Raw genomic sequence first — 27,230 nt, forward strand, 5'->3', positions numbered from 1 at the left:
AAGCATTATGCAAAATGGTGTAAAGCAAATCAGTAAGCAGCGGTCACAGATCCTGAATGTGCCAAACATAAAACCACTGAGCTGATGAATCAGAAAAATAAATAAATTATTATCTTCGTCGGCCCTTGGCACACAGTTCAGAACAAACAGCATGGGATATGTTTTTCCAGAAAGCTAATGATTTTTTAAAAAAAACACATGAGACTTTCAATATTTTCCTCAGTGGATTGATATATCATTCTTACTGAACATAAATCTAAAACTATACAGCAAAATAAAAGCACCTTAGAGAGAGGATTCATTCTGATCTCAGTGGAATTGAAAGCAACAATTTTATAGAGTTATGGGGAGGATAGGGGGTGTCATCTGCTTAGCAGACTGAGGGATATTCATGCTGGGAAATTGAATACAGTAAAACTCACGTAAGTCGTATCATTCGAGACCATAACATTTAATATGACTTACATAAAGTCCGAGTGCAGGCAAACTGTATAAGTTGTATAAAATCCGATTTAATCAATGATCTACACTGCGCTTGTGTATTTTAATGCAGCCGGTAAGTGTGCATGCGGTGACAGGTCAAGACTACATCTTCCGTGGAAAATGATCCAGATCTGAGAAAACAGGTTTGGCCATTTTGGATATAACTTGTTTCCATCATAATAATAATAAATAATAATAATAATCCTGGCATTTGATATAGCGCTTATCACGTCTTCGAAATATCTGAAAACGCTTCACAGAATATACTGTAAAGTGCATTGACTGTATATTTTGTGGACAAATCATAGAATCATATTAATTACAATCTATGAGAAAGCTATTCAGCTCATTAAGGATAAACTCATATTAACTTATTCTTTGGCGTTGCATATTCTAATGTTGTTCCTCTGTTCTTTTACATACCCTTTTATGATCTTCCATTGTTTATCTAATTTGCTTATTTTCAATGCTCTGAATGTCAAATATTTGGTGAATACTGGTCTTACATTCTGTGAAGTGCTTTGAAACGTCTAGCTCTGTTAATGAACTAACATTTTGTGGAAATAATGATCCTTGCATTTGCTATAGTGCCTTATCATGTCGTTGAGACGTTTCAAAGTGCTTCACAAATAATATCGTAAGGCAATTGACTATTTGTGGACGAAATGTGGCAGCCAATTGCGCACAGTAATGTCCTACAAACAGCCGTAGAATCAGTGACCACATTTTTTTCTATTTGAGGGATTATTTCTCCCAGAAAGCGATCCGCCAATCGACTAACCACTGGGCTCCTACTTACTGTCCTACTTACGAGGCTTTTCTGATTGGCTCCCGTCAGCGCCTCCGCACCTCAGGCGCTGACAGCATCACCATCCATGGTTGCACACCCCACCTCGCTAAGCCAGTCCCGAACCTTGGGGTCTTGTTTGACCCTCAACTATCCTTTCTACCCCACATCTGCATTATGACCTGCCCTGCCTTCCCCCACCTCCGCAATATCGCCCGGCTCCGCCACTGTCTCACACCGCAGGCCGCCGAAACCTTCATACACGCCTTCATTACATCGAGGCTCGACTATACAAATTCCCTGCTTGTCCTCCCCAACTCCTCCCTCCACAGGCTGCAGATCATCCAGAACTCTGCAGCCCGTGTCTTCTCCCGCACTAGGCTCCACGACCCTATCAACCCCATCCTCGCCCAACTCCACTGGCTTCCCATCACACAGAGGATACAGTTCAAGATCCTGGTCCTCACTTTCAAAGCTCTCCACCCTGCTTCACGTCCCCCGCCTCGCTCGCCCCACTATTGGCGGGCGGGCCTTCCGCCACTCTGCCCCCACCCTCTGGAACTCCATCCCACAGTTTCTCTGCCTTGCCACCTTCAAGACCTCTCTCTTCAACCGTGCTTTCGATCTCTCTGCTTCCCCCCCTGCCTCCACTCTCCCTGACCTCGTGCCCCAGCTCGGGCCTGTAACACTGTCTGTCCAGCGCCTTGGAACGTCCTCCCGACATGAAAGGTTCTTTATAAATGTAATTTTGTTGTTGTTCGCTAAACAGAGGTGTTTGAAGTAAGGAAACGTGCCTAAGGTGTCGCCCTGCCGGGAATCGAACCCGGGTCCTCTCCCTTGCGAGGCAAGCGCATTAACCACTGAGCTATAGGACTCCAACTGTATAGTACTGTAAAACTGTGTCTAGATCTTGTGAGAAAATAAGATCCTGATCAGAGTTTGGGAAATTCTGTCCCCTGGATTGTGAAATTGTGGCCTATGGTACACAGTTGAGCTGTACAACCAAATGCAAGAATTTGAAGATGGCTTACTGTGAGTTTGCTGCTGCAGGAAGCAGATGGGAGAGGGAATTTATCACCTTGAGTGCTCCCTCGCCAATGTGAGAGGTTCTGATTGTTATAAATGATATAACTGATTGTTACAATTTACCAAAATAGAAGGTTCAATTTACTTAGAACCGTATACTTATGAGTTATTGATCTCGAGTCCTAATTATATAACTGAAAATTCTTTACTACAGAAACTATGGCTCTATTCCAGCAGTTATTAAAGTACTTGAGCCTCTCATTGCAGATTGCCGTAAACACAAAGCAGCTATGATTCTCTGTGTAGAATGGCAGCAATGGTGTAACCTGGCATGTATCGTCACCAATCATAGATTCCCCCTACCTCAATACTTCAAATGCAAGGGATATTAATACAAAATTGGGAAAATCGATAATTTTGCTCCAAAAAATAGACTTTCTGTCTAAAACAAAATTATAGATGCGTATTCAAAATGTACCAATAAGTGCCAAATATAAATAAACTACTTTATTTACACAATAATCCTTGCATTTGGTATTGCGCTTTTCACACCTTCTCGACGTCTCAAAGCGCTTCACAGGATATATTGTAAAGTGAATTGACTGTATATTTTTGTTGGACGAAATTTTGCAGGCAATTGTGCACAGCAGTGTCCCACAAACAGTTGTGGATTTAAACAATTTGAAATTGAAGGGTTACAAAGAATTCTCTGTAAAAAAAATTGTATCCGCAGTCCTCCTTCCTGTGATGTTTTTGTGCAAACATTATTTTTTAAACTTTTGAAATTTGTTATTTTATTAATTATAAATGATAAATTATTTTCATAATAACAAAACCATAGTTAAATCGATTGCTAAGGTTGAGGAACGAATGCTTGTTTGGGTTCCTTCCCAAGGGTGCTCTTTGGGTTCCTTGTTTATGTCTGTCACGATGGCAACTGGGTCTCAGGTCAGAGCAACAACAACAACTTGCCAGGCGGCATCTCAGAGCGTTTAGAGCAGAGTTATCCCAAGTCCAGGAGATATATTTTGTCTTGATGTAAAGCCTTATTTCTACCTTTATTTCCCTGACAAAGCACTGATTGTCCAGCGCTTTGGGATGTCCTCCCGACGTGAAAGGCGCTGTACAAATGTAATTTTGTTGTTGATGATAAGCAACGATTTTGCACCTTTTTTTTATTACGTCCAAGATGAAAACCGCCAGCAGGGGGCTACGTTTCATAAGGGCTGTTATATGATGAAGTAGTGGTTTTAACCTGTTACGACATTTTTTTAAAGTCTGTGTGCAGGACTTTAAGAAGAAATTGAGATTATTAAAAAGAAATAATCTCTCCTCAATTCAATTTTCACAGTAAATAAACAATAAAGATGACCAATTCCTGTTACTACTGCTGTTGCAGCTAGAACAGAGAGTCTCACTGCCCACAAACTTATCTTTACCACAGTTTAGCACACTTCATGTAGTGTAGTGACTTGGAACAGAGCTTGACTTCAAACCGGGGAGAGGGGAGAAGCCACTGTAAGCACGGTCAAAAAGGAAGGTCTTCAGGTGGGATCTGAAAACTGGTAAGGAAGGGGAACGTGTTTATTCAATGACATGGCTGCAGACCTTTGTTGGATAGTGGATAGCAACAGAAACCCTGGCTGAATTTTTCCTTTTCCTAATCTGAGGGATTGAGGCAAATAGTAGTCATTGTGTTAACTTGATTGTGCTAACTCGGCACAGACCACAGATCAAACGTGAGAGTTTGGGAATAATAATAATCCTTATATTTGAAATAGCACCTTATGACATCGTTGAGATGTCTCAAAGCACATCACAGAATATACCTCAAAGTGGATTGATTGTATATTTTGTTGGGGAATGCAGCAGCCAGTTCCGCACAGCAATGTTCCACAAACAGCCATGGAGTAAATGACCAATTTCATTTGGGGGATTGCTGCATTTTGCCCACAAATATACAGTCAATTCTTTTACAGTATATTCTGTGAAGCGCTTTGAGACGTCTAGAAGACGTGAAAAGCGCTATATCAAATGCAAGGATTATTATTATTGTTGGCTAGGTCACTGGGAGAAACTTACTTCTCGTTTCTAGTAGTGCCATTGGATCTTTAACAAGAAACAACAACAAAATTACATTTGTAAAGCATCTTTCACCTCGAGAGGACGTCCAAAGGCGCTGAACAGTCGTTTAACTTCTCTGAAAGACCAACATGAGGACATGTTGGAATCCTGTAACTCAGTGGTTAGAGCACTCCCCTCGCAAGTGAGAGACCTGGGGGTCGATTCCCAGCAGGGCTAAATTTGGCGGGGCAAATTTCTTTATTCCGCATGCCTCTGTTTACCAAGCAGTAAGTAGGAACCCGGTTGTTAGTCAATTGGTGGATCGCTTTTCCGGGGCTAATCATTTTTTCAAAAAAATAAAAATTGGTCACTCAATCCACCACGACTGTTTGTGGGACACTGCTGTGCGCAATTGGCTGCCGCGTTTTGTCCACAAAATATACAGCCAATTCACTTTACAGCATATTCTGTGAAGTGCTTTGAAATGTCTAGAAGACGTGATAAGGCCTTATATCAAATGCAAGGATTATTATTATATTATGTGAGAAAATTACCTGGAGAGATTTCTGGCTTTCCCTGCTTCCTTCCTATCCTTGTGTAGGAGAATGTCACCTCTGCACTGCATCTTCCTGATGTCTTGCTGAGATCAAGATCTCATTACTGAGGGAAACAGCTTCAGACCTGCATCCTATCCTTTCATGCTTCAGTGTAATAGAACAATAATAAGCTACTCCTGTAATTGCACCATGGTAATGAGGTGTTTGCCTTTTCCTAGGATGAAATCCTGTGCAATCTTTGGCGTTCCTACTTGCAGAAGAGTCAACAGGCATACACAAACAGACCGACTGGGTCAAAGAAAAAAAGGATGGTAGGTAGAATGTAGTGTTGGAGTTTCAAGTGTGCACATTTTCCCTGTGTACAGTCCTGAATAGGGAGTTGCTTATTTGCTGAATAGATTCGGGGATGCTTGATTTCTGTCGCTCTTGTACAGTGCAGCCATTACAACCCGTTTCACTATAGTGCAGATTTGCCTACAACTGTGTTGCAGTGGATCCTGTTCGTTGTTCATACATGCAGTTGGCCCACTTGCTACTTGCACATCAGCCATTTATTTGCACTAAAATGACCAACTTCCAGTTCGTTAGGGTCACCGTTGACACGACAGCAATGACTTACTGATCGGAAGTCGATCATTTTGTTTCCTGTGCAAAAAAAAACAGTTTGGTCTATGGGTTACTTTGCACATGTGCAGAATTTGGATGATGATGTTGTGACCCGATGATCCAGAACTCAGCTATTTTTTCATGTCAACGTAGGAACTAACAGGTTGCACACATGCACAGTCAAACCCTCTAATGCACAGCTCTATCATGAGGGTTGAGGTTTTATGGGTCCCAAACACTGAATTATAATACTGTATTATGGGCCTATTTTTGTAAAATATTATTCACAAAATAATTTTCTGCCCTTTTTAATCTTTTCTTGGTTTTCCAAGATACATTAAAGCAAAAATATTACAATGCAGCCCCGTTATAACATGGTGTTTGGGATCCATAATATCCCATTTGCACTTCTGCAGAAATGGATTTGATGTTGCTGGTGACCTGAAGAACCAGAAGTCAGTGGTTTTAGCACAAAAAGCTGGTTGACGGGTGTGAAGCAATTGGATCAGCTGCGCACATGTACAATTAACAGGATACTGTCTTCAAATGTACAATGCGTTACAGTGTAACTGCATTATAAGGGAATGTTTGCCGTGGTGAAGCATATTATAGCAGAGTTGCACTGTGCAGTCCAAATTTCTATGATTTCCTCCAAATGATGTTTAAATTTAAAGGGGATGGAGAAAAGGTTAGTAAAATGGTTTTTAAAAGATCTGCAATGAAATTGGTTGAATTTGCCCCCTCCTGTTCTTATGAATTCAGTTCTACAGCAACAACAACAACTTGCACTTATATAGCGCCCTCCATGCAGGCTAGTGTCTCGGAGCGCTTAACAGTGGCGGAACCTGACTCCAAGCCCGGGGGGAGGTGGCCGTAAGCCCGGTCAAACAGGAATCCAACTAATTAACCAATCCTTGTTTGTGCTGTTGCTGTCTGGTTCACAGCTGAAACCTGCACTTGTCAGCTGTCTAATAATCAAATACTCACTATCCTGTGGGAATGCGTTAGCTCTAAGATGACTCACCTTGTCATTGGAAAACTGAATCTAGTTCATTCTTTGTGAGGGGTCTTGGTGTTCTGGTTCCCGAGCCAGACAGGTCTACGGTTCTGCAGGGCAGCATTAATGATAGATCAAGCTCAGTGGCATGATCTCCCAGGTCAGAACTATCCAATAATTGTTTTGGTCATAAATTACAATAATGAGTAAAAGGAAATACAGTAGAGAGCTTGATCTGAGAAACATTGAAAAAATGAAGATAGTGATAAAGTAAGTATGTGTGTTTCGTCTTGTATTTACCTGGATCAAATTCTCATCATCTTGTACTACTGGTTCAGATAGTTGGCATGTTGATATGCAGTGTTCTATCTTTCTCGTTGACATTGTTTTCTTTCTTTCCCTCTCTTTAGTGCTGAATTTACTGATCAGTTATTTATATTAATACAGGTTTCAGCCGTTACTTCTTGTTCATCCGGTCAGGACAGTCCATCAGGTTCTTCGAACTTGGATGATCGTTGTTTGTTCCTTGAAAGTAAATCTGAAGGTACTCCCTCAGGAAGTATTGTATCAAAGATTTGAGTGCCTCAGGCATGAGACTTTCAGTTACATGAAGCACTGTTCGTAAATCGAGGAGATGGGTTAGCTAAGTAGCAAATATAACCAGTTTGACCACAAGACAATTAATTATGGTTACGATAGATCATGAAATGTGTATCAATCAAAGGTATTAGCAAAAAGCTAGTGAAAGTTCTTTTAACTTCGTGTTAACTGCATGATTTAGGCTGACACTCCAGTGTCAATCCTGGGGTTGGCTGCATTGCTAGAGGTGCCATTCTTTGGATGAGATACTAAACCAAGGTCCCATCTGCTTGTACAGATGGATGTTAAAGGTCCCTTGGCGCTATTCAAAAAGAAAAGGGAGTTTCTCCCGGTGCCATGGCTAACAGTCTCCCAATAAAATTAGTCATTCATCTGGCAGTATGTGTGAAAATTGGTTGCCTTGTTCACCTACAAATATACTATCCAATAATTATTTCAATCTATCCGATAATTGTTGGATATGTACTTGAAAAGAAAAACATTACAGGGCTATGGTGTTAAGAGTGAGTGAATGGGACTAGTTGGATAGCTCTTTCAAAGAGCTGGCACAGATGTGATGGGCCGAATGGCCTCCTTCTGTGCTGTAAGATTCTATGAATACAGTTATTGCACTCTTCAGTAAAATCCTGCGAAGGATTTGCGACTTTCATGACATGATAAGACACTATATCAAATCAAGATTTTTATTATATTATCAGTGTTTGTAGCAACAATGCTACAAACCTTGGGAAACAGCAATTTACTATGGGGTATGTGCTGTGAATGTAAATCTGGGCAGACTATATGGATATGTTCAAGTGGACTTCAAAAATCTGCTTGGCACAAGTGGGAAAGAGAGTACAGTTTCTCTGGGTGTCCAGGCCAGCAATCCTCCAGACAAAAACAAAGGATCATTCACTTCTTGGCTATGTGTGGGAGATTGCTTGGTGGGAATTGGTTGACACATTCGTCTGCAAATACACAGACACTATGCTTTACAGAAAAGCTCTGTGATGCACTTTGAGCAAGTGATAAGGCAAACATCAATTATTAATTAATTTACTGAGAAGTGGCAGGGTATGGAGAAGCATTGCATGAAAAATAGTTTTGAGATACTCATGCAACTAATTGTAGGGAAAAAATGGAGGGAATTCAAGCCCTCAAAATACTACTTCAATGTTGTGATGTATTTCTTTGTTCGAAGATGAAGTAGCATCTATACAATCAGGATCCGTTGATGGCTCTACATATCGATCTGGTGCACAACGTGAGAAATTACTGATGTCTATGCCTATGACGCTGGCATTTTGTTACTTGGCATTGCTGTGGCTTCGAGAGTCAATTACTCTGGTAGACCTACTACGGTAAGGCGGTATCTTAATGGACTCACTTTCATCCTCTTTCGTATAATTTGTTGGTACTGGAGCTCATGATGTGCTTTTGAGTTAAGATCCTGTTTTATAAGGATGAATTAATTGCAACAGACATGAAGACACTTCAGCTTTTTGGAAACTTGTGGAATTCTGGTTTCCCTGGGATGACCAGTTTTGCGAGTTTTCAGTTGTGGTGATGAAAAAACACAAAATATGAATCCTTTTTTATTCCACATGCTCTCTTTCCTAAAGTCAGACACCAGCCTGATCCAAAAAAAACCTACCCCATTCTTTCTCTTTCTATTTTTTTTAACTCTTGTTATAGCAACACTTGTGCTTTACCTAATTACTGACAATTAACACGTTTTTATCTGTTAATATTATCTCCGTTCGCCTACAAATTACACAGAACAAATACAAAAAAAATACTTTGCAGTAAAATCCTGCGAATCGCTTTGAGACATTTCGATAATATAAGTTGCTATATGAAATACAATGATTGTTTTTATTATTTTAGTATTACCTTAATTAACTTATCAGTTCAAGTACATTTACATTGGTAAATCAATCAATTGTATGAGCGTAATAATTGTACGTATTTAATTGAGTGTAATCATCAATAATTATGTGAGCGACTCAAAAAGTGCTGGACTCTCAGTGCCCAGCACGCTGTTACAATGCAGCATAATTTTTGACCGTTCAACGACATTCAAAGTGAACACAGTCAGAGTTTAATGGTAGCCCACATCCCACTACACAGGAAAAAAATTGTATGTTGTAGTTATGAATGGAATTGAATCAACTTAAGCAATTTACATACGAACCTGCTGCTGTCAAGACTTGGATGCTTTTCCAGGAATTTTCCTTAAAACATTTTAGGTTCTCTCCAAAGTCATGTATTTTCACAGCAAAGTGAGATTTCAGCCATTGCTCCACAATCCTGGCTTTATTGGAATGCTCGTTGAGGAAATAGAACTTTATCCATGAAAATACCTCATATAATTTAATGCAAGTATTCAATTGTTCATAAAATGATGTTCTGCTTCCAACAGATTTGCTGAGATGGAACATGTGCCGTACTTGAACACGTTCCAGCATTTTCCTGCAGAGATGGTCCTCTACGGAAATGATACCCACATCTTTCAAGTGCAGGTAAGGACTGATTCATTTGGATTAATCCTTTGCATTTCAAAATAAAATTCTTTAAAACAAGCAAACTATTGTGCAAACATATTGCACAAGTACTTTCAGTCCTTTTTAAATACTTGCAAGCAAGTCATAATAAAGTTTTAATGCAAGGAGAAAACAGAGTTTGTTTCTATTGTTCCTTTTTTCTTTTAATATATTTTGTAATTATTAAGCAGAAGATTGGTTCCATCTAGTGTGAGCAGTCGTTTGATTTAGTTTCTAGCCCCTATCGCATCTGTCTCTAGCAGTGAATTTAAAGTCCACAGGACTTGAGTTTAAAGTCCAGGTCAGTGGTCAGTGGTTTTCAAACACATTTTTTCGTGGTATCATTGTGCGGCCATTAAAAAAAATTAGTGGCCACATTACGACTTTTCATAATCTTTCCCTTCCTCCCCTCTTGAGTAATTTGTCGGTTTAAAGCCCCGAAGTGGGGTTTAAATCTACAGCATTGTGACTTACTACCACAGTGGCTAGCGTTCTTGCCTCACAAGCGAGAGGACCTGGATTCGATTCCTGGGCAGGGTGATACCTTAGGCAAGTTTCTTTACACCACACGCCTCTGTTTAACTAGCAGTAAGTAGGAACCTGGTTGTTAGTCAATTGGATCCCTTTCTGGGGGTAATACTCCCTTCAACTAATAATAATAATAATTGGTCACTCAACCCACAACTCTTTGTGAGACACTGCTGTGTGGAATTTGCAGTTGTTTCGCCCACAAAATATACAGACAATTCATTTTACAGAATATTCTGTGAAGCGCTTTGAGTCATCTCAACAACGTGATAAGGCGTTATATCAAAAAGGATTATTATTATTATAAGAACTCTTTCCTTCTCTCCTCATAAACCCAGGTTGTAACCTAAACACAGCGGAGCTGTAATACAAGATGTCAATTGGGATTCACAAAATCACCACAAACCTTGCAAGCAGTCCGCAATAGTCAGTCAGCATCTCCACATGTGAATAGTTAGTCAGCAAACTTCCCTACAAGCGCTCCGAGATGGCGTCTGGTGTGAAGGGCGCTATATAAATGCAAGTTGTTGCTGTTGTGTAGGTAGTTGGTCAATATGTACTTGCGACCGCTAGGAAGGTGGAAGGTGAACTAGATGGACCTTGGTCTTTTTTTGGTTAGCATTTCTTATGTCTTATGTTAAGGTGGCTGTTATGCTGAAAAAAGGTTGATTTTGGGTTATTGGGTTGCTAATAATCTCACTTCCTGCAGCCTGCGGGAACTGGTGACCTGTAAATTGTCCATTTTGTAGCCTGGGAGTCTGCTGGTTTTATGATTGTGCAACGAATGGGGCTCACATTCTGTTAGCAAATCTTCGTAATAACAAATTTCTACCGTAATCTCTTAAATACCAATTTTGAAGCAGTGTACTTCAGAGATAACGTTAAACTGTTCATGATGTCAGCAGGACAGAGAATATATCAGGACAAAAACAAAACTAATCCGTATTCCGAGTGAATATATTTAGGATTTTGTAATGCGGTGAATCAGTATAGTTGTTACGTTACCGGCTGTGGAGGGCAGAGTGACACTGTCTCTAATTATAAACAGGAGTTCCAGGTCTCTTTGTTGGGGTCCCTCTTTCGATTTGCTTCTTTTTAACTTCGTGTGTGTGTGTATATATATATATATTATATTATATATATATATTAGGAATTCTTGGCCAGTGAGCAGTGCTCCTTTTCCCTGGACAAATTGAAGCGCTTTGAGGCATCTTGACGATATGATAACTCACTGTATCAAATGAAAGAATTACTTTAAAGCTGCACTGTTGATACAGATTCAAAAACAGGAGTAATGTTCTTCACAGGCCCGAAATAATTACTGCCTTCTCTCACGACAGTTGTTAGGATTACACTCTTCACAGCCGTTTTGAAAAACACTGCGGAAACTCGTCCTCCTGTTATGCCATTACTGGAAGCCACGAGTGGGCCTTCGCAGGCTGTTCACCCATTCAGAGCTTGGCAACTGCAAGTCACTTCGGATTGTTACGTTTGTGTCAGGGTGAGGAAGGATGCAGTTCTGCTGGGATTTACATGCAAGAAAAATTAAAGCTTGAAGGGATATATAAATTATCTTTTTACACTTTTCAAAACTGAAATGACAAGCAAATGTTTCCTTTATAAGTTTTTAATTAACTTTGCTTCAACTTCAAATACCTCTATGATCTCGAACCACCCAACTTCTGTGACTTCCTTGAACCCTATGGCCCAGCCACTCCCTTTGCTCAGCGAACACCAGCCTGCTTTGCGTCCCCTGCCCTATCTGTCCCACCATCAGCAGGCAGGCTTTCAGCTCTCTGGAACGCCAATCCTGAGTTCCCTCCCTCACCTCGTTCAAGGTCTTTCTCAAGACATCTTTAAGACCCTTGGGACATCCTCCTGATGTAAAAGATGCTAGACAAATGTAAACTCAGCACGTTGGGACGTCCTCCCAAGGTGAAAGTCGCTATATAAATGCAGTTTGTTGTCGTTGTGGTAAATTTGTATTGGATTGTGTAAGACCTGTCTCTTTGATTAGCTTAGAGGTTAGAGCACTTGCCTCGCAAGTGAGGGGACCTGGGTTTGATTTCCGGCAGGGCGAAACATTGGGCAAGTTTCCTTACTCCACACGCTTCTGTTTACCTAGCAGTAAGTAGGTACCCGGTTGTCAGTCAATTGGTGGATCACTTTTCCGGGGATAATAATCCCTTCACAAAAATGTTATAATAATTTGTTCACTCAATCCACAACTGCTTGTGGGACACTACTGTGCGCAATTAGCTGCCGCATTTCTCCCACAAAATATCCAGTGAATTCACTTTACAGTATACTCTGTGAAGCGCTTTGAGACATCTCGAAGACGTGATAGGCGCTATATCAAATGCAAGGATTATTATTATTTTCAATCATATTTCCCCTTCCCACCCACCCCTTCTACTTCCACCTCCAACTTGGGTGTCCAGCCAATGGGGTTAAGTGCTTTGAGATGCGCTCCCCATGTAAAAGGTGTTCCATAAATATAAATTGAATTGTAGTGTAGCAACATGAAACTGACAGATTAAATAATTCAAAATTCTCACTGAATATGCCACTTCTCTATAATTTTGAAATGGAGAAGTTTGTAAATCGTGTCTTGTTTATAGGTTTGGCCTATTTTAGTATTTGAAACATATCTTTGAATATGAGTACAGCACTCATTACAACACTGCACACTGCTACCACAGATATATCAGGTTTCAAATGAACCTAATACATTGTGTGTTTGCTCTTCCAAAAGGAGCTCCAGGCCAATTTTTTAAAATAAAAAATCCATTCTGTTAACAACAACAAAATTACATTTGTAAAGTGCCTTTCACGTCGGGCGGACGTCCCAAGGCGCTGGACAGACAGAGTTTCGGACCCGAGCTGGGGGTCAGGGTTGGGGAGTGTGAAATTAAAATAAAATGTAACAAATAAAATGAGTTAAAGTGAAAATAGTGGCCAAATGAGGCTATGTCTTCAATTTCCTTCTTGGGCAGCAACTTTACCCCATTTTATTCTTCTCTTCATTAAGAAATTCTATTCTTGTACATTGATGAATATCAAGGCACTGCACTCAAAGGCAGCTAGCTATAACTGGTACAATTCAACAGTCTCCAAATTTAACAACACTAGTAATGAAAGAGCGAGATAAAACAGACTGAATCCAGTCTTGGTTTGGATTATAGGGTGTGCAAGATAGAGTGAGTGCTCTATTTTTATCTTTCTGTGCATTAAAGCACTTTTTTCAATCAGTGCCACTTTTTTCAAAAAAGAATTAAATTGTAAGTGCTGTAGACAATCAATATTATTACGTTAAAGTGATTTTGTGTTTTTTGTGCTGAAAGCAATCCATTCTTCCTATCCTGTTGACATCCTGCTGCTGACATCACAGTCGTAACTGAAGTGCTCCACTACCCGTGAGAAGAAGGAATTGGAATAAAACAAAACTATTTAATTTGAATTCCTGGTGAAGTTGAAAATGGAATTATTTCCAGAATCGTGTCTCCCTCTGCCTTTTTTTATATATAGTTTCCTGCTCTCAGCTTTAAACTGCCCTCTAACATCCTTATTCTCTGGGGTTGGGGGCAGGGGGGTAGGGGCTGCATGAGGTACTACCACTAAGACAGCTTTTTCTGACCTCGATTACGTGACGTAATTTTTTCAGATAAAAATATTTTTTTTAAATTGGCTTTAAGAGCGTTTTATCCTAATTTAAGGACGGGCAGCAGTGCTTGTGGACAGAAAAACAAGGCTGAAAGAAAGACTAGGGCCTAGGAATTCAGGCTTAACAAACTATGAAGTGGGGGATGGGAGAAAATATCAGTAAATGAAGCTTGTTCATGCTTCTTCAGTCCTGCTGCTGCTGAAACGCCATCTTCCAGATGAGATAAGTATTACATCCGAGACAAAACACTACTTCAAACTGTCTTTCAAAACTGGTGCAAGAGTAAGGATGTGATGAGACAAGATTTCCCGAGGGCAGAGTTCTGTGCTAACTGCTAATACTACACTCAACTTGGTATCTGCAGCTGTATCTGCACTCAACTTGCGGATCCAAGCGTGGGAACAAATTACAGACTAAATACTGACCTCAAGTTCCTGATGCTGCCACATTTTCAGATGCTGCAGTCAATCCTGGGCTTCAAGCCACCCCTGAATATTGGTGGTGAGAAATAAAAACAGAAGTCGCTGGGAACTCTCAGCAGGTCAGGCAGCACCTGTGGAGAGAGGTAAGTGCGTTAATGTTTCAGGTCGATGAGAAGTTCTGGCAAAAGGTCATTAACCTGAAACGTTAACTCACTTTCCTCTCTCCATAATAATATAATATAATAATCCTTGCATTTGATATAGCTCCTTATTATGTCTTTGAGACGTCTCAAAGTGCTTCACCGAATGTACTGTAAAGTGAATTGACTATGTTTTGTGGGCAAAATGCGGCGGAGTAAGGAAAATTGCCCAACACATTGTCCTGCCTGGGAATCGAACCCAGATCCTCTCACTTGCGAGGTGAGCGCATTCATCACTGCGCTATGGAACTCCATATCGATATCTGGGGAATGTGTTTGGTCACCAGCTGTTGTGTGGACCCTACTTTTCAGGACCATTCTGAGAAGGGGCAGAGGGCACTCTGGTTGTTCTCATCTCTTCAGTTACTGCAAGGTTCCAATGGAGGTTAAGCTTGTGTATAAAACGTGTGTCCAAATGGGTCTCCCTTCATAGTTCTGTGCTCCTGGGTGGGCAATGGAGAGGTTTTCTCTGGCTCAACTGTGAAGTCCTAGGCCAAGCAGTGAGGTGGATTGTAGTGAAAAGAGGAAGTAGTTGTAGGGAACATGGGGTCCAGCTTACACTCACTGCTGATCTGAGCATCCAGTAAACAGAGTTGGCTTCACACGGGCTTATCCATATGTCAAAGTCCCTCACATGAGGACCTGAATTAAGCAGTTGGTATTGAGTTAGCTGGTGTTGAGTAAGCATTAGACTTAGTCCTCTAACTGTCTTGTAAAATTCATCCCACTACATTGAAGGCAGATGTCCATCAAATAGCTGGCAAGGAAACTCTGAAGCTTGGAATGACAGCTGTTGGAAGCCGTTACCTGGAATCTGGGTTTGTGAACACACTCTCATGTATTCAAGCTCGGAATCCACCTTGATTAGTTATGCAGAAAGCTAAGCAACTGTTGCTGCAGTTCTACACCTTCAGCTGGTGGAATCATTGCTCAGTGGATGAGGACGTGTGTCCAACTGTGGGTAGCAAGATTTTGGCAATGCCTCCAAGCATTTCCTGCTGACCTGTGGTGGTTGTCAGAAAGCTTGAAGGGAGTTCCTGATGCCTGATGCCTGCTGCAACTGCCTGTTCATATTCAAGACTGAGATCGATCGATTTTTAAAAATTAAAGGGATTAAGGGATATGGGGATAGGGCGGGTAAATGGAATTAGGTTAGAAGATCAGCCATGATCTTATTAAATGGCTCGAGGGCCGAATGGCCTACTCCTGCTCCAGTTTCTTATGTTCTTATGAGGGCTCAAACCTGTCTGCTGTCATATGACCAACTAGTAACTACTGCTTGGGAGAGACATTTACTTGCCGTTGAGCTGGCTCCAAGGTGACGTGCTTGGAAACAGAATGTTGGATTTGAGCCAACCCTTTGTGGCAGTTTCAATAGTCTTGTTCTTGAGCCAAGCAAGTCAGCAGTGTAGGGTTCTGTATACGTTAGACACCGGCCACAGACCTGGATTAAATGTGTACTTAGGATTCCGTTGCACCTTGTTGCTTGATTTTAAATGCCTCCTACAAGACACGTGGTGTTTTAATAACCAAAATGTTTTGTTGCCTGATGTTGTATGAATTCCTAAATCTTTTATGCCACATTTACAAAAAGTAGATCTTTCATACCATTCCAGACTTTCCTGGGTACAGTCATAACATGACCTTGGGAATGTCATCCACGTTATTCATTATGTTGTTACATCCTATCTAAGCTCTACCTTTTGTTTGATTAAATAAATGGTATTCACATTGTGATGTAGTCACTTTAATGTCATTCCTACGACCATTAATAATGTTTTACAGTGAATTGGTAATTTGGTGTGAATTTCTCCTGTTGCAGGCAATTCCATCCTATGATGAAATCCAAAAGAATATGCATTCTCTTGCTGTGTTTCTGAACCTGCGTGAGTTTCCTGCAATATCTGAAAAGTGTTTCCTGCATCCAGATATTTTGGTCATCAAGTATTTGATGGAAGCTAACCTACCAGGTAGATTATATCAAGTTGAAGTCCAAAAATAGTGTCTGATTCAGAGCGAAAAGTTAGCTTTGTAACAATTTCAAATGTACATTGATAGTATGGGATCTGATTTAAAATTAGTGTTTTGTAACAACAGTATAATGAAATTTAGAATAATTCCTCCTTATGATCCAGTACTATATTCAAATATGGCCCACAGAGATTAATGGTGTGCAGTAAACCTCACATAAATCGTACCAGTCAGGACCATACATTTAATATGACTTATTCAAAATATTATATATGACTTATGTAAAATTATGTCTAAGTTGGATTCTGTATGACTTACACGTACGAAATACACAAGTACTGGAATAGCCAGGAAAAAAATCATTAGACTGTTGTTTGATATAATGAAGCCGTAACATTGTGGGTATTATCCACATGATCCCTTCCTGTTCTTGCTGGAAGTTTGTTTCTACATAGGCAGCACTCAGGGTTGCTACCAAAAGTAAATTAAATATAAATGTGTGTGTGTGTGTGTTGGGTGGAGGGAGCTGTGGTCTATATGTTGAATTGTTGGAGTTGTATTTGATTTTATTATTTACTTAACAAGAAGAACAAAATTACATTTGTATAGCGCCTTTCACGTTGGGAGGACGTTCCAAGGCTGGACAGTCAATGTTTCGGATCTGATTATAACAGCCAGTTTGACCTTATAATCTTAATTACTAAATTTGATTTTATTGCCTGTGATTTTTAATTTAGCCACTCATTCACTCAGTCTACGAATGTTTGTGGGACACTGCTTTGCGCAATTGGCTGCCACGTTTTGCCCACAAAATACACAGTCCATTCATTTTTCAATATATTCTGGGAAGAGCTTTGAGATATCTCAACGAAGTGATAAGGTGCTATATCAAATGCAAGGATTATTATTATTATTAATATATAAATAAGTATGTTCTTACCAAACAGGCACGGGATGTGCTGTGGTATTCCTGTGGCATTTTTAATGTTTTATGCTTTCCTTTTTTAAACTTTGTTTTAAACACAAACTTGTTCAATTCATTTTTAGTGGTTTTACAGCTTGTTGCCACTTAATTTGTTCTGTATTTTATGAGAATATCTGTCTTGTACTGTAACTGTTTATTACTCTTCAAATGCACCATTGACTTGGTAAGCTTTAAGCATTATGTGAAGTGCACCAAAGTCTTTTACTATACCAGGTCACCATAGTTTTACTCTTGGGAGGATTTGACTCAATGACTCTTCTACTCATGACCTTACATCCACTCCAATCCATACAGCTAACTTGTATAAGAACCTAACAGGACTCACCTCCAGTTTTAACTCTTACTATAATTCTGGATGATTCATCCAGTCCCAACCATTTTGAATTGAATGTCTTCATCTTTTAGTCATGATTTACCACTAATTATACTTGAGTTGTCACTTATTTTCCATGTACTTCGGATGATTATGGCACATAACAATGAATGGACGAAGCCAGGGTGCTAATTTAGTGTGTTCATCCCAGAGGTTTATAGCAGAGATCCAAACAGATTGTTCTACCCAGTTCATATATTGATACACAAATAGAGCTGTTGAGACTGTGAACTAGCATCCGCTGGCTAAATTTCCTTGAGTACACATATAACTGAACAAATTTGCACAGCTCTGAACTCACCCTGATGTACACAAACTGATACACTGAGTTCCACCTGCAGCGTAAACTGATTTCTGTAAAACAGTGGCATCTTCAATAAGACAAAACGCATTTTAATAAATCAATGATAATAATAATAATCCTTGAATTTGATATGGCACATCATGTCTTTGAAACATCTCAAAGGACTTCGCAGAATTTACTGTAAATTGTAGTAACTATTTTGTAGGTGAACACGGTACACAATTTGCTTACAGCATTGTCCCTCAAATAATCATGAAGTGAATGAATAATTATATCTGGGGGATTATTGCCAGGATAATGGGAGAAACTCTCTTCCATTTTTGAAAAGTACCACAGGATCATTAAAGTCCCCTGAACAGACAGATGGGACCTTGGTTTATGTTCTCATCTGAAGGACAATACCTCCAACAATGCAGCGCTACAGTGGAGTGTCAACCTGGACTGTGAGTTCAGATTCTCAAAATGAGGCTTGAAACCCCAGCTTTCTGGCTCAGAGGCAAGAGTGCTCCCAACTGAACCAGCAATGCAATTTAAAGGAGTTCTTTCAGAAATATTATTGTTTAGAAATATTCTTTTAAAGTTCTGTTTGTAGAAGATATTAAAAATGAAAGGTGGATGGAGAGAACATTTTCTTCTATGACTAGTTTTTAATACAATGTTATTGGGCAATCGTATTACCATTTTACAGTAAAAGCTATTTTTTATTTGCTTGTAAATTAATTCAACTAAATGTTAGAGGAGGAGAGTCCCACAGAACATTAAAGAGCTATATTGCTTATTCCAGCCAAAGTAGCAGCCGAAGGGAGTGTCTCGAAGAGAGTGTTGAACATAATTCCCTCCCTTGATGCGTCGCAGCTATCAAGCTACCGGCCCATCTCCAACCTCCCCTTCCTGTCCAAGGTCCTTGAAAGAGTCGTTGCATCCCAGCTGCGCTCTTTCCTCCACCTATTTATTATTTGAACCCCTTCAGTCGGATTTCCGTGCTGCCCATAGCACAGAAAGCGCCCTGGTCAAGGTCACCAATGACATCTTGACCATCTGCGACCAGGGCTCCCTCTGCCTCCTCGTCCTCCTCGACCTATTGGCCGCATTCGATACAGTCGACCACTCTATCCTCCTCCACCGCTTGTCCTCACACCTCAACCTTCAAGGCCCTGTCCTTGAGTGGTTTAGGTCGTACCTCTCCCACCGTCTTCATTTTGTTTCCACAAACGGCTTTTCCTCCAGCCCCCGCACTGTCTCGTGTGGCGTCCCTCAGGGCTCTGTCCTCGGTCCCCTCCTCTTCACCCTTTATATGCTCCCCCTCGGTGACATCATCCGCAGACATGGGGTTAACTTCCACATGTATGCGGATGACACCCAACTCTACCTTTCCTCCTCTACCCTCAACTCCACGACCACCGATGTCCTGACAGCCTGCCTGTCCGACATCGAGTCCTGGACGAGAGACAACTTTCTTCAGCTCAACGTGCGCAAAACTGAGGCCCTCCTGATTGGCTCACGTCAGCGCCTCCGCACCTCAGGCGCTGACACCATCAGCATCCAAGGCTGCACTCTCCACCTCTCAAAGCCAGTCAGGAACCTCGGTGTTCTGTTCGACCCTGAGCTGTCCTTTCTCCCTCATATCCGCGCCACAACTGGCACCGCCTTCCATCACCTCCGGAACATCGCCAGACTACGGCACTACCTCACCCCTCACGCTGCTGAAACCCTGGTCCACGCCTTTATCACCTCAAGGCTGGACTATGGGAACTCTCTCCTCGCCGGCCTTCCCGGCACCTCCCTCCACAAGCTGCAGGTCATTCAGAACTCTGCAGCTCGTGTACTGTCCCGCACCAGGCTTCGGACCACATCACTCCCACCCTCGCTCGCCTCCACTGGCTCCCCATCCCCCAGAGGATCGAATTCAAGATCCTCATCCTCACCTACAAGGCCATTCACGGCCTTGCTCCCTCCTACCTCTCCGACCTACTATCCCCCTACTTACCTGCCCGTACCCTCCGTTCCTCTGGCTCCGGTCTGCTCCACATCCCCCGCCCCAACCGCCCTACCATCGGTGGCCGGGCCTTCAGCCTCTCAGCCCCGAGGCTCTGGAACTCTATCCCCCAGTGCCTTCGCCGCCTCCTCCCTTTCCTCCTTCAAGGCCGGTCTCAAGACCTTTCTCTTTGACCGTGCCTTCAGCTCCCCTCTCGACTCTCTACCCCCTCCCTTCCCTCCCCTCACCCTGACCATTTCCCTCCTTGCTCGGGTCCTGACCCAACTGTACAGCGCCTTGGGACGTCCTCCCGACGTGAAAGGCGCTCTATAAATGAAATCTTGTTGTAATTGTGTTTTATGGGTGCTGAGTCCTAATGAAAGTAATAAAGTTGTCTTTTTATCAACTGTAAACTTGAAACAATAAGCAACTGTAAGCAATGGTGTGAGTATCCAGGCATGAATCTGTAACAGTACTATTCATGCCTGATTGCTTCTCCCTAAGTGTACCTCCTGCCAATATTGTACATGAATTGTTTGTTTCAGAAAACACTATCCTTTGCTATTATCTGATATTATTTGTGCATAAATATAGGCACATGTGATTTCATTCATATAAGAGTGGTAATAGTTGTATGTTACACCCTAGAATACACTGATTATTTTGACATTATTTTGTGAAAACAAGACCTTGAAACAAGAGCCTTTTCAGTTTATGAAATCGTATTGCATCTGTGTTCAATTGTTCTTTGGAGGACAATAAACCCTTTTGAAAATTTTCCTGACATTAGGGGATACACTGGTATCTTGCAGCAATGTTACTGCCAGATGCAAACAACACCAAATTAGCATTTATTATACAAATCATAAATTTAATAATAATTTCATATTTTTCTTATAAATTATAAATAATTTAATAAGGGTGCAAACCCTCAACGGTTCAGTGCCTTGGGACATCCTCCTGATGTGAAAAACACTATATAAATGCAATTTGTTGTTTGTTGCTGTTATATAAGGAGGATGTCCCAATGCACTGGGCAGTCCAGGTTTTAACAGAACCAGGTTTTGCCTACTTCAGTACTAAGCAAATTCTCAGTTTTAACTGTTTAAAAAAGTAGAACTCTTGTTTATTGATTTTATTAGCAGTGTCAACATTGACACTAACACTTACAGATCCTTCATAATGATATGAGGAGGTTGTTCTGAAGGAAATCTTTTCACTGAAGTGGGGAAGAGTGGTGGCTTGTTGGTCAACTGTGGATTAATACCTTAGAGCACTGACCACATTGATCTGAATAGGTTCTTACTTCACCTCACAGAGCCAGTGTGCCTCCTCAATGTTGTGTTCAACCTCCAACGATCTTTCAAACCCTGCATTTTAGCCTTCACTAGCTCTGCTTTCCCTCACTTCTGCAACATCACCTGCCTCTGCCACTAAATCTCTTCCCTAGCGCTCAGATCCTCATCCACTCCATCACACCAGGTTCCATTAATTGAATACCCTGTTCACTGGACTCCGCAGCCTCTCCCCACACAAGCTGCAGATCATCCATCTTACGCTGTTTCCTGCACTAAACTCCACCAGCCAACAGCCCCATGTTCGCTCGAAGCCACCGGCTACACATGCACCAGCATATCAAATTCAAGATTCTCATCCTCACGCTCAAATACCTCTTTGACACTGGCTTGGCTGCTCCAACTACTCAACAAACATTTCAGTACCCCGCCCCTCTCTGCCCCACCATCAGCGAGTGATCCTTCAGTCCCTGTGTCCCACTCTGGAACTCCATGACTTTTAAGTGCTCCGAGACACTGCCCCTCTTAAAGGGTGCTATATAAATGCAAGTAGTTGCTACTGTTGCCTTACCTTCTCCCACCCGACCTTGAATACCCTTTTCTTTGACTTCCCTTCCCCCCTCCCCAAGTCAGCTGTGTAACGTGTTTTAAGGTGTCTGCTGATGTGATAGGCGCTATATAAATGTGAATTGTGTTGGAGCCAATGGAGTTTGAATTTGATCTACTAGCAATAGTTATAAACTGTATCTCATTTTGGGTGCATTTTTTTCTTTAAAGGTTTAACGTTGAAAATAATAGTTCAGAAACATACACATTAGGGCCCACGATGCTTATTTGGCTAACCATAATGATGGAATAATTATAAATTATCCACAAAAGCAATTCCAGTTTCACATTGACATAACAACACCATGCTGAAAATAATGCAGAGCTCTGCCTTACCAACACAAACAAAAATAAAATGTTAAGACAATTTATCATGAAGAGAATGCCCTTTTTTAAAAAAATCCTGCATCATTTAAATTTTTCTTTGCTGCTAAAACAGAGGAAATGCATTTTTGGACCCGAGAATTGGTGAAGCAAATAGGCATTGGAGAGACAACGTTTTTAACCTTCCAACCGTTGATCGGAGGAACCACAGCCATCAACTATGAAGTTCAAGCTGTGGCTGTAATCATTGTTGCTCTGAAATTGCTGTTTGGCCTCAATGACAAGATTGAATGGTGAGATCACTGAATGTGTGCATTTGTTAGAAAGTATTAAATTAATTGAGTTTTCCAATCCAGCTCTCGGATGTTAGAATCTGTTTGATAATTTTTTTATTGTTCAACAGGATTGCGTCTAAGGAAGCTAAGAAAATAAGCAAAGCAAATCCTGAAGGTAATGAATTAAATGTAAATTGTTATTGGTCATTAATTCTGGTTTGTTCTTGTAGAATTTGTGAATCCACATTCCTTGAAGAGGGGCTTCCATAGGTTTTACTGATTTAATAATTGATTTTCTATTTTGTATTGACAGTTTAGAAGGGGGTCTTATTTGCAGTTATTTGTAAATGATTTCAATCTTACATATAACCAGATGTGACTCACCCTGCCTGCTGATACAATCTCCTTTGGTTGCACTCAGGCTATATTAAATATGAATCTATATTATACTCCAATTAATATTTCAGTCTCACAATGCCACTTGCATTTTAAAGGCAAAGTAAGGAACTTCATAAACATTGTTTTGTAAATGAAAACATCCGTCAAATCAGGAATGCAAAAATTACTAATTTGACAATCTAACTCTTTATTTTCTGATCGAGGAGTTAGAAGTGGTGGCAAGAGTCGTGAATGAGTAATGACCATTTGAGTGAATATGAGAGGCAGGTCAGTGGGTGCCTGTGGAACTCTTATCTCATTAAGATGAAAATTGCTTTCAGTAGAGAATTGAAGAAAATTATAGTGACTGCCATCACCCTGTGACATTTAATGAGTTATGTTCCATTAGCCCAGGCAGTCATTTAAGCGGATGATGTGCTTCACTGTGCCATGTACTGGGGTGCATGTCTGCCTGTTGGATATAGTTTGCAGACTAATTGGACCCTATAATTGCATCCTTCTTTAAGCATGTAAGCACCTTATGAACCTAAGCAGTGATTTAAAGATTCATGGAAGAAATTTTATGATTTTTTTTAATCAAAAGTTAAGGTTTTTCAGTTCAGCAAATGGTATCAAGTAATGAGAGAGTGTTTGGATGAAAGGGAGGACGAAGCTCAAGAGGAAACAGCCAGGTAAAGTTCCCATTATTAAAAGATGTACTTACCGCCTTAACCCACAAAGCATTGTATACCTAATGGTAATTGTGAACTAATTTCAAAAGCGTTAATGTGATCAGCACTATAAAAATGCAGGTTATCTTTAGCAATACTTTTTTTTAACAGGCGCCCTTGGAAAAGCGAAAAGGCAATTTTCTATTCTTTAAATGCCAAATTAGTCATCTTCAAAAGGAAACGTAAGTATTTGATATGTGTGTGTATATTGCTCGTAAAAATAAATGTTTTTCTGGAACCTAAAGTAAAATAGGTATTCCACCTTGTATCTTTCAACGCATTCAGATATTTCTAAATTATAGCCAGTATGCATGAACTTGACTGTACACCAAGTTAATGTAGAAAAAAAACCTCATGAAAACATTTAAGAAAACATTAACAAACCAGTTAAAACTGACAGGAATTGAAATAAATACATGCACGCACGCACACACACACATACATACATACTGTATAATTCTGGTATAATTCATTTACAAGTGGATGGAGCATTAATTGACTTGGTGTCTGGGATAACTTGTAAAGATTGTCTAGGATAAAGGCTAAGGATTAAGTCAGATCAAAATGAATCCTTTGGTGTAAAAATAGGTGTTTTAGTTATTAGATTCATTTTCCTTAGTTGGCTTGAATGTCTAATTGGCCATTGGGCTCACCATTAATACATCCAGGACTTTGTACTGTTGTAAATAACAAACATAATAATTGTGACTCTCACAGTTCTCTGGAAGCTGGATTCAGTTAGACAGGTTGATGATTTGTGCTGACTCTGAATTGTTGCACATCTAAATACTGTGATTGTTTTGAGCAGCATCTATGGTTAGCTGGACAAATAAATGAATGGGGTAGGAAATGAGGATGTTTTCACAAGACACAGTAAATTGACAAAAAAACAAGTTAATGTGATTATTTGATCTCTAATGCATCTCACAAAAGGTCACTGATGAATCCTTCTTGCAAGAAAACTTATTTGCTGGGATGTTATTCAAAAATACCATTGACTTTATCTTGTGTTTATGGATAAGAGATGATGAACATTCACTGTTCTCCACAAATTGGCAATCATTCTCAGTTTACAGTAATGTCTAATGTGGGAGATGCACATCAATGGTTAGGGATGTTCCTATCAGTTTGATACGAAAATTTATTGAATAGAGAAAATGTACTCTGCATTTAAGAAATAGCTTAGTGCTATAGCGGGAAGGCAGTGGGGCTGGTATTCAGGAAAGATGAGATCAAGTGATCCAAAGGCCCTTCATCCGAATCTCTTTGGTTTATAGCTACCTGATCTGGATCCTTTTGATATCGAAACTGGGTCCCTGAATTTGGAATCTGTTTTCATTTGACTTGACATCAGTCTCTGTGATGCACATACAAATTCAGCATTAAATATTTGAATGCAAGGTACCTTCTGACAGATGACATTTAAAATTAAATTTGGGAGTTCCATTTCCTCCATTTATTTGACTTTTTTTCTAATTTAAGGTGTGATCCACAGTCTTAAAAAGCAATTCAGTCGACTCGCCGGATCCCATCAAAGGGCAGAAATGAGAAGACCTTCCAGTTTCACATTTAGCTGGAGTGATGGAAACTCAGAGAAACCTTGCTTTCATGGAGACAGTCTGGAAGAGTATAAGTCAACGGAAAGTAAACTGATTCATACCATAAATAAACACTATTGGTTTAGCAACCAGAAAATTTGCAAAGCAAAGTACGTATTTGGTTTTATTTCAAGAAAAAGTTCTCTCAACCCAATTAAACAGATAGGAACATACAGATGGGAACTTATGTGTTTTTTTACGGAGGGATAGGGGAAGGTTTGATAGTAAGTTTCCGTGAAGTTGTGCAGAATTTTATAGCTGTTATCTTGATGAAGAGAAAAGTTTTAGAATCCAATTTCGAAAATCAAATACATTTTAATTCTGCTAGTCTTTGAGTTTTTTTAAAAAAATATTGGTTCCCATAATGTTGGTTTCAAATATGATTTGAAAAGTACAAGTCAAAAGCAGAAAAGATTTTAAAAAATCTTTATTAAGATTTATTGTTTGGGAGAATTCAATAATCGCATTAAATGAGGATTTTGTTGTCAAAAAATAAAGGACCATTTGCCTTATGCTCAGCATCATATTGTGTGTTGCACATTGCTGTTAGCAGTGTCTGTCCTTTCTGTCTTTGTATTGTATGGTGTATATACCTTGCTTGAAAGCAGTTTCAGTTAACTGAACTCCTTGACTGTGACATGAATGTATGCTGGATGAAAAGTAAACAGTGTTGTATTACAGCGGCTTTGTTGGGCAGGTACATTCTTCTGTGTAGGCCAGAAATTTCCAGCCATTGGTGAAAGGAAAGAAACAATAAGTCATGCAGATCTTAGAGTAAACATACTTACCAAGTGCTTTTGTATGCTTTCATATTACTAACCTTTTCTGCTGCTTTATGCTCTTCTGTGCGAGTCCTGGGCAAAAGTTATGAATGATTGATTTAAAAAAAAAGCTTTTAGTTTTGTTTTTAAGTACTTTTTCCTTAGTGTGGCATCAAACCCCCAAAAAGTTGCTTTGAACCCAAATGAGAGGTGAAGCAAATTATCAAACACTATACAACAGTATATCTAAATTGGCTGCTTTTAATTTTGTAATTATTTTCTGTGTTATTCATTATTCTGCTTAGTTTTACTTAATATTCCTCCTGCCCCTGAAGAAGCTAACTCATGCTCCTATGCCCATGTGAAATCGGACAGTGCATGTCATTGGAAAGCATCAATTTCCCTTCCCCTCTGTCACCAAAACCCGAGTTAACAATACAGACTGAGAATCAAATCTGAGTCGTTTCCAGTTGATACAGAATAATCTTGCACTGGGTAGTGGCTTTACCAACTAATTAATTCTAAACTTATTTTCTGAATTTTCTCTTTTCCACAGGCTAATAATTGATAATAACTGATCATTTCTGCCTAATAATTGATTCAAAAGTGTTGACTTGTGTTGAAATCCACTAAGAATGTTTTAAAGAAAGGTAACATAATTTGTGTTAAATTGTCATGCATTAAATATAATTCAGATTAAGAACCTCCTGTTTGGAATAGTTAGTGCTCAGAAGGTATAAATGATACACGTGGTCTTTGCTAAAAGAATGTTCTGCCTAATAACTGATTGCATTTTTCCCCATGTACCAGGTGCTGCAAACAGTTAACCAAGTCCGAAGAAATTCATTTTCCTGAAAGCTACCAATTTGTGCTCAGATTGTTTTCCTTCCTGCTGAGTGTGGATTCAACCATGGTGCATAAGGAAGTTTGCCAATTAGAACATGGACTATTCAATGTTGCAAAATTATTGAAACCGAAGCAGAAGATCAAAAGAGCTAATCGATTGTGGATTCTCTAAAGAGGGGAGACTGTGTGGTGCAACTTACTGTAAAGGTTTATTGTTGAATTGCTGAAATGCTGGTTGTTAAAATAGTTTTCAAGACCAAGAACTACCTCTACTGTGTTTCAGGCTCAGATTTTTCTCTTTTATTCACAAGTGTTGCCTTAGTAAAAAAATGGTGTTATACATTGGTTT

At 40.0% G+C, this 27,230-nt stretch overlaps 1 protein-coding gene across 2 annotated transcripts; it reads left to right on the forward strand.

Moving 5' to 3' along the window:
- Positions 1-5,135: 5,135 nt before the first annotated feature.
- On the forward strand, positions 5,136-27,221 carry taf1b (TATA box binding protein (Tbp)-associated factor, RNA polymerase I, B; the record flags this gene model as incomplete). Of its 2 annotated transcripts, XM_042333526.1 has the most annotated exon segments (11): positions 5,136-5,228; positions 6,968-7,064; positions 8,304-8,463; positions 9,525-9,624; positions 16,282-16,429; positions 22,408-22,585; positions 22,696-22,742; positions 23,550-23,637; positions 23,788-23,858; positions 25,159-25,384; positions 26,846-27,221. In XM_042333526.1, coding segments are annotated over 11 exon segments (1,416 nt in total), but the record flags the coding sequence as incomplete, so codon positions are not given.
- Positions 27,222-27,230: the final 9 nt, after the last annotated feature.

Source organism: Callorhinchus milii, unplaced genomic scaffold (assembly GCF_018977255.1).
Source record: "Callorhinchus milii isolate IMCB2004 unplaced genomic scaffold, IMCB_Cmil_1.0 Scaffold3, whole genome shotgun sequence".
Classification (NCBI taxonomy): domain Eukaryota; kingdom Metazoa; phylum Chordata; class Chondrichthyes; order Chimaeriformes; family Callorhinchidae; genus Callorhinchus; species Callorhinchus milii.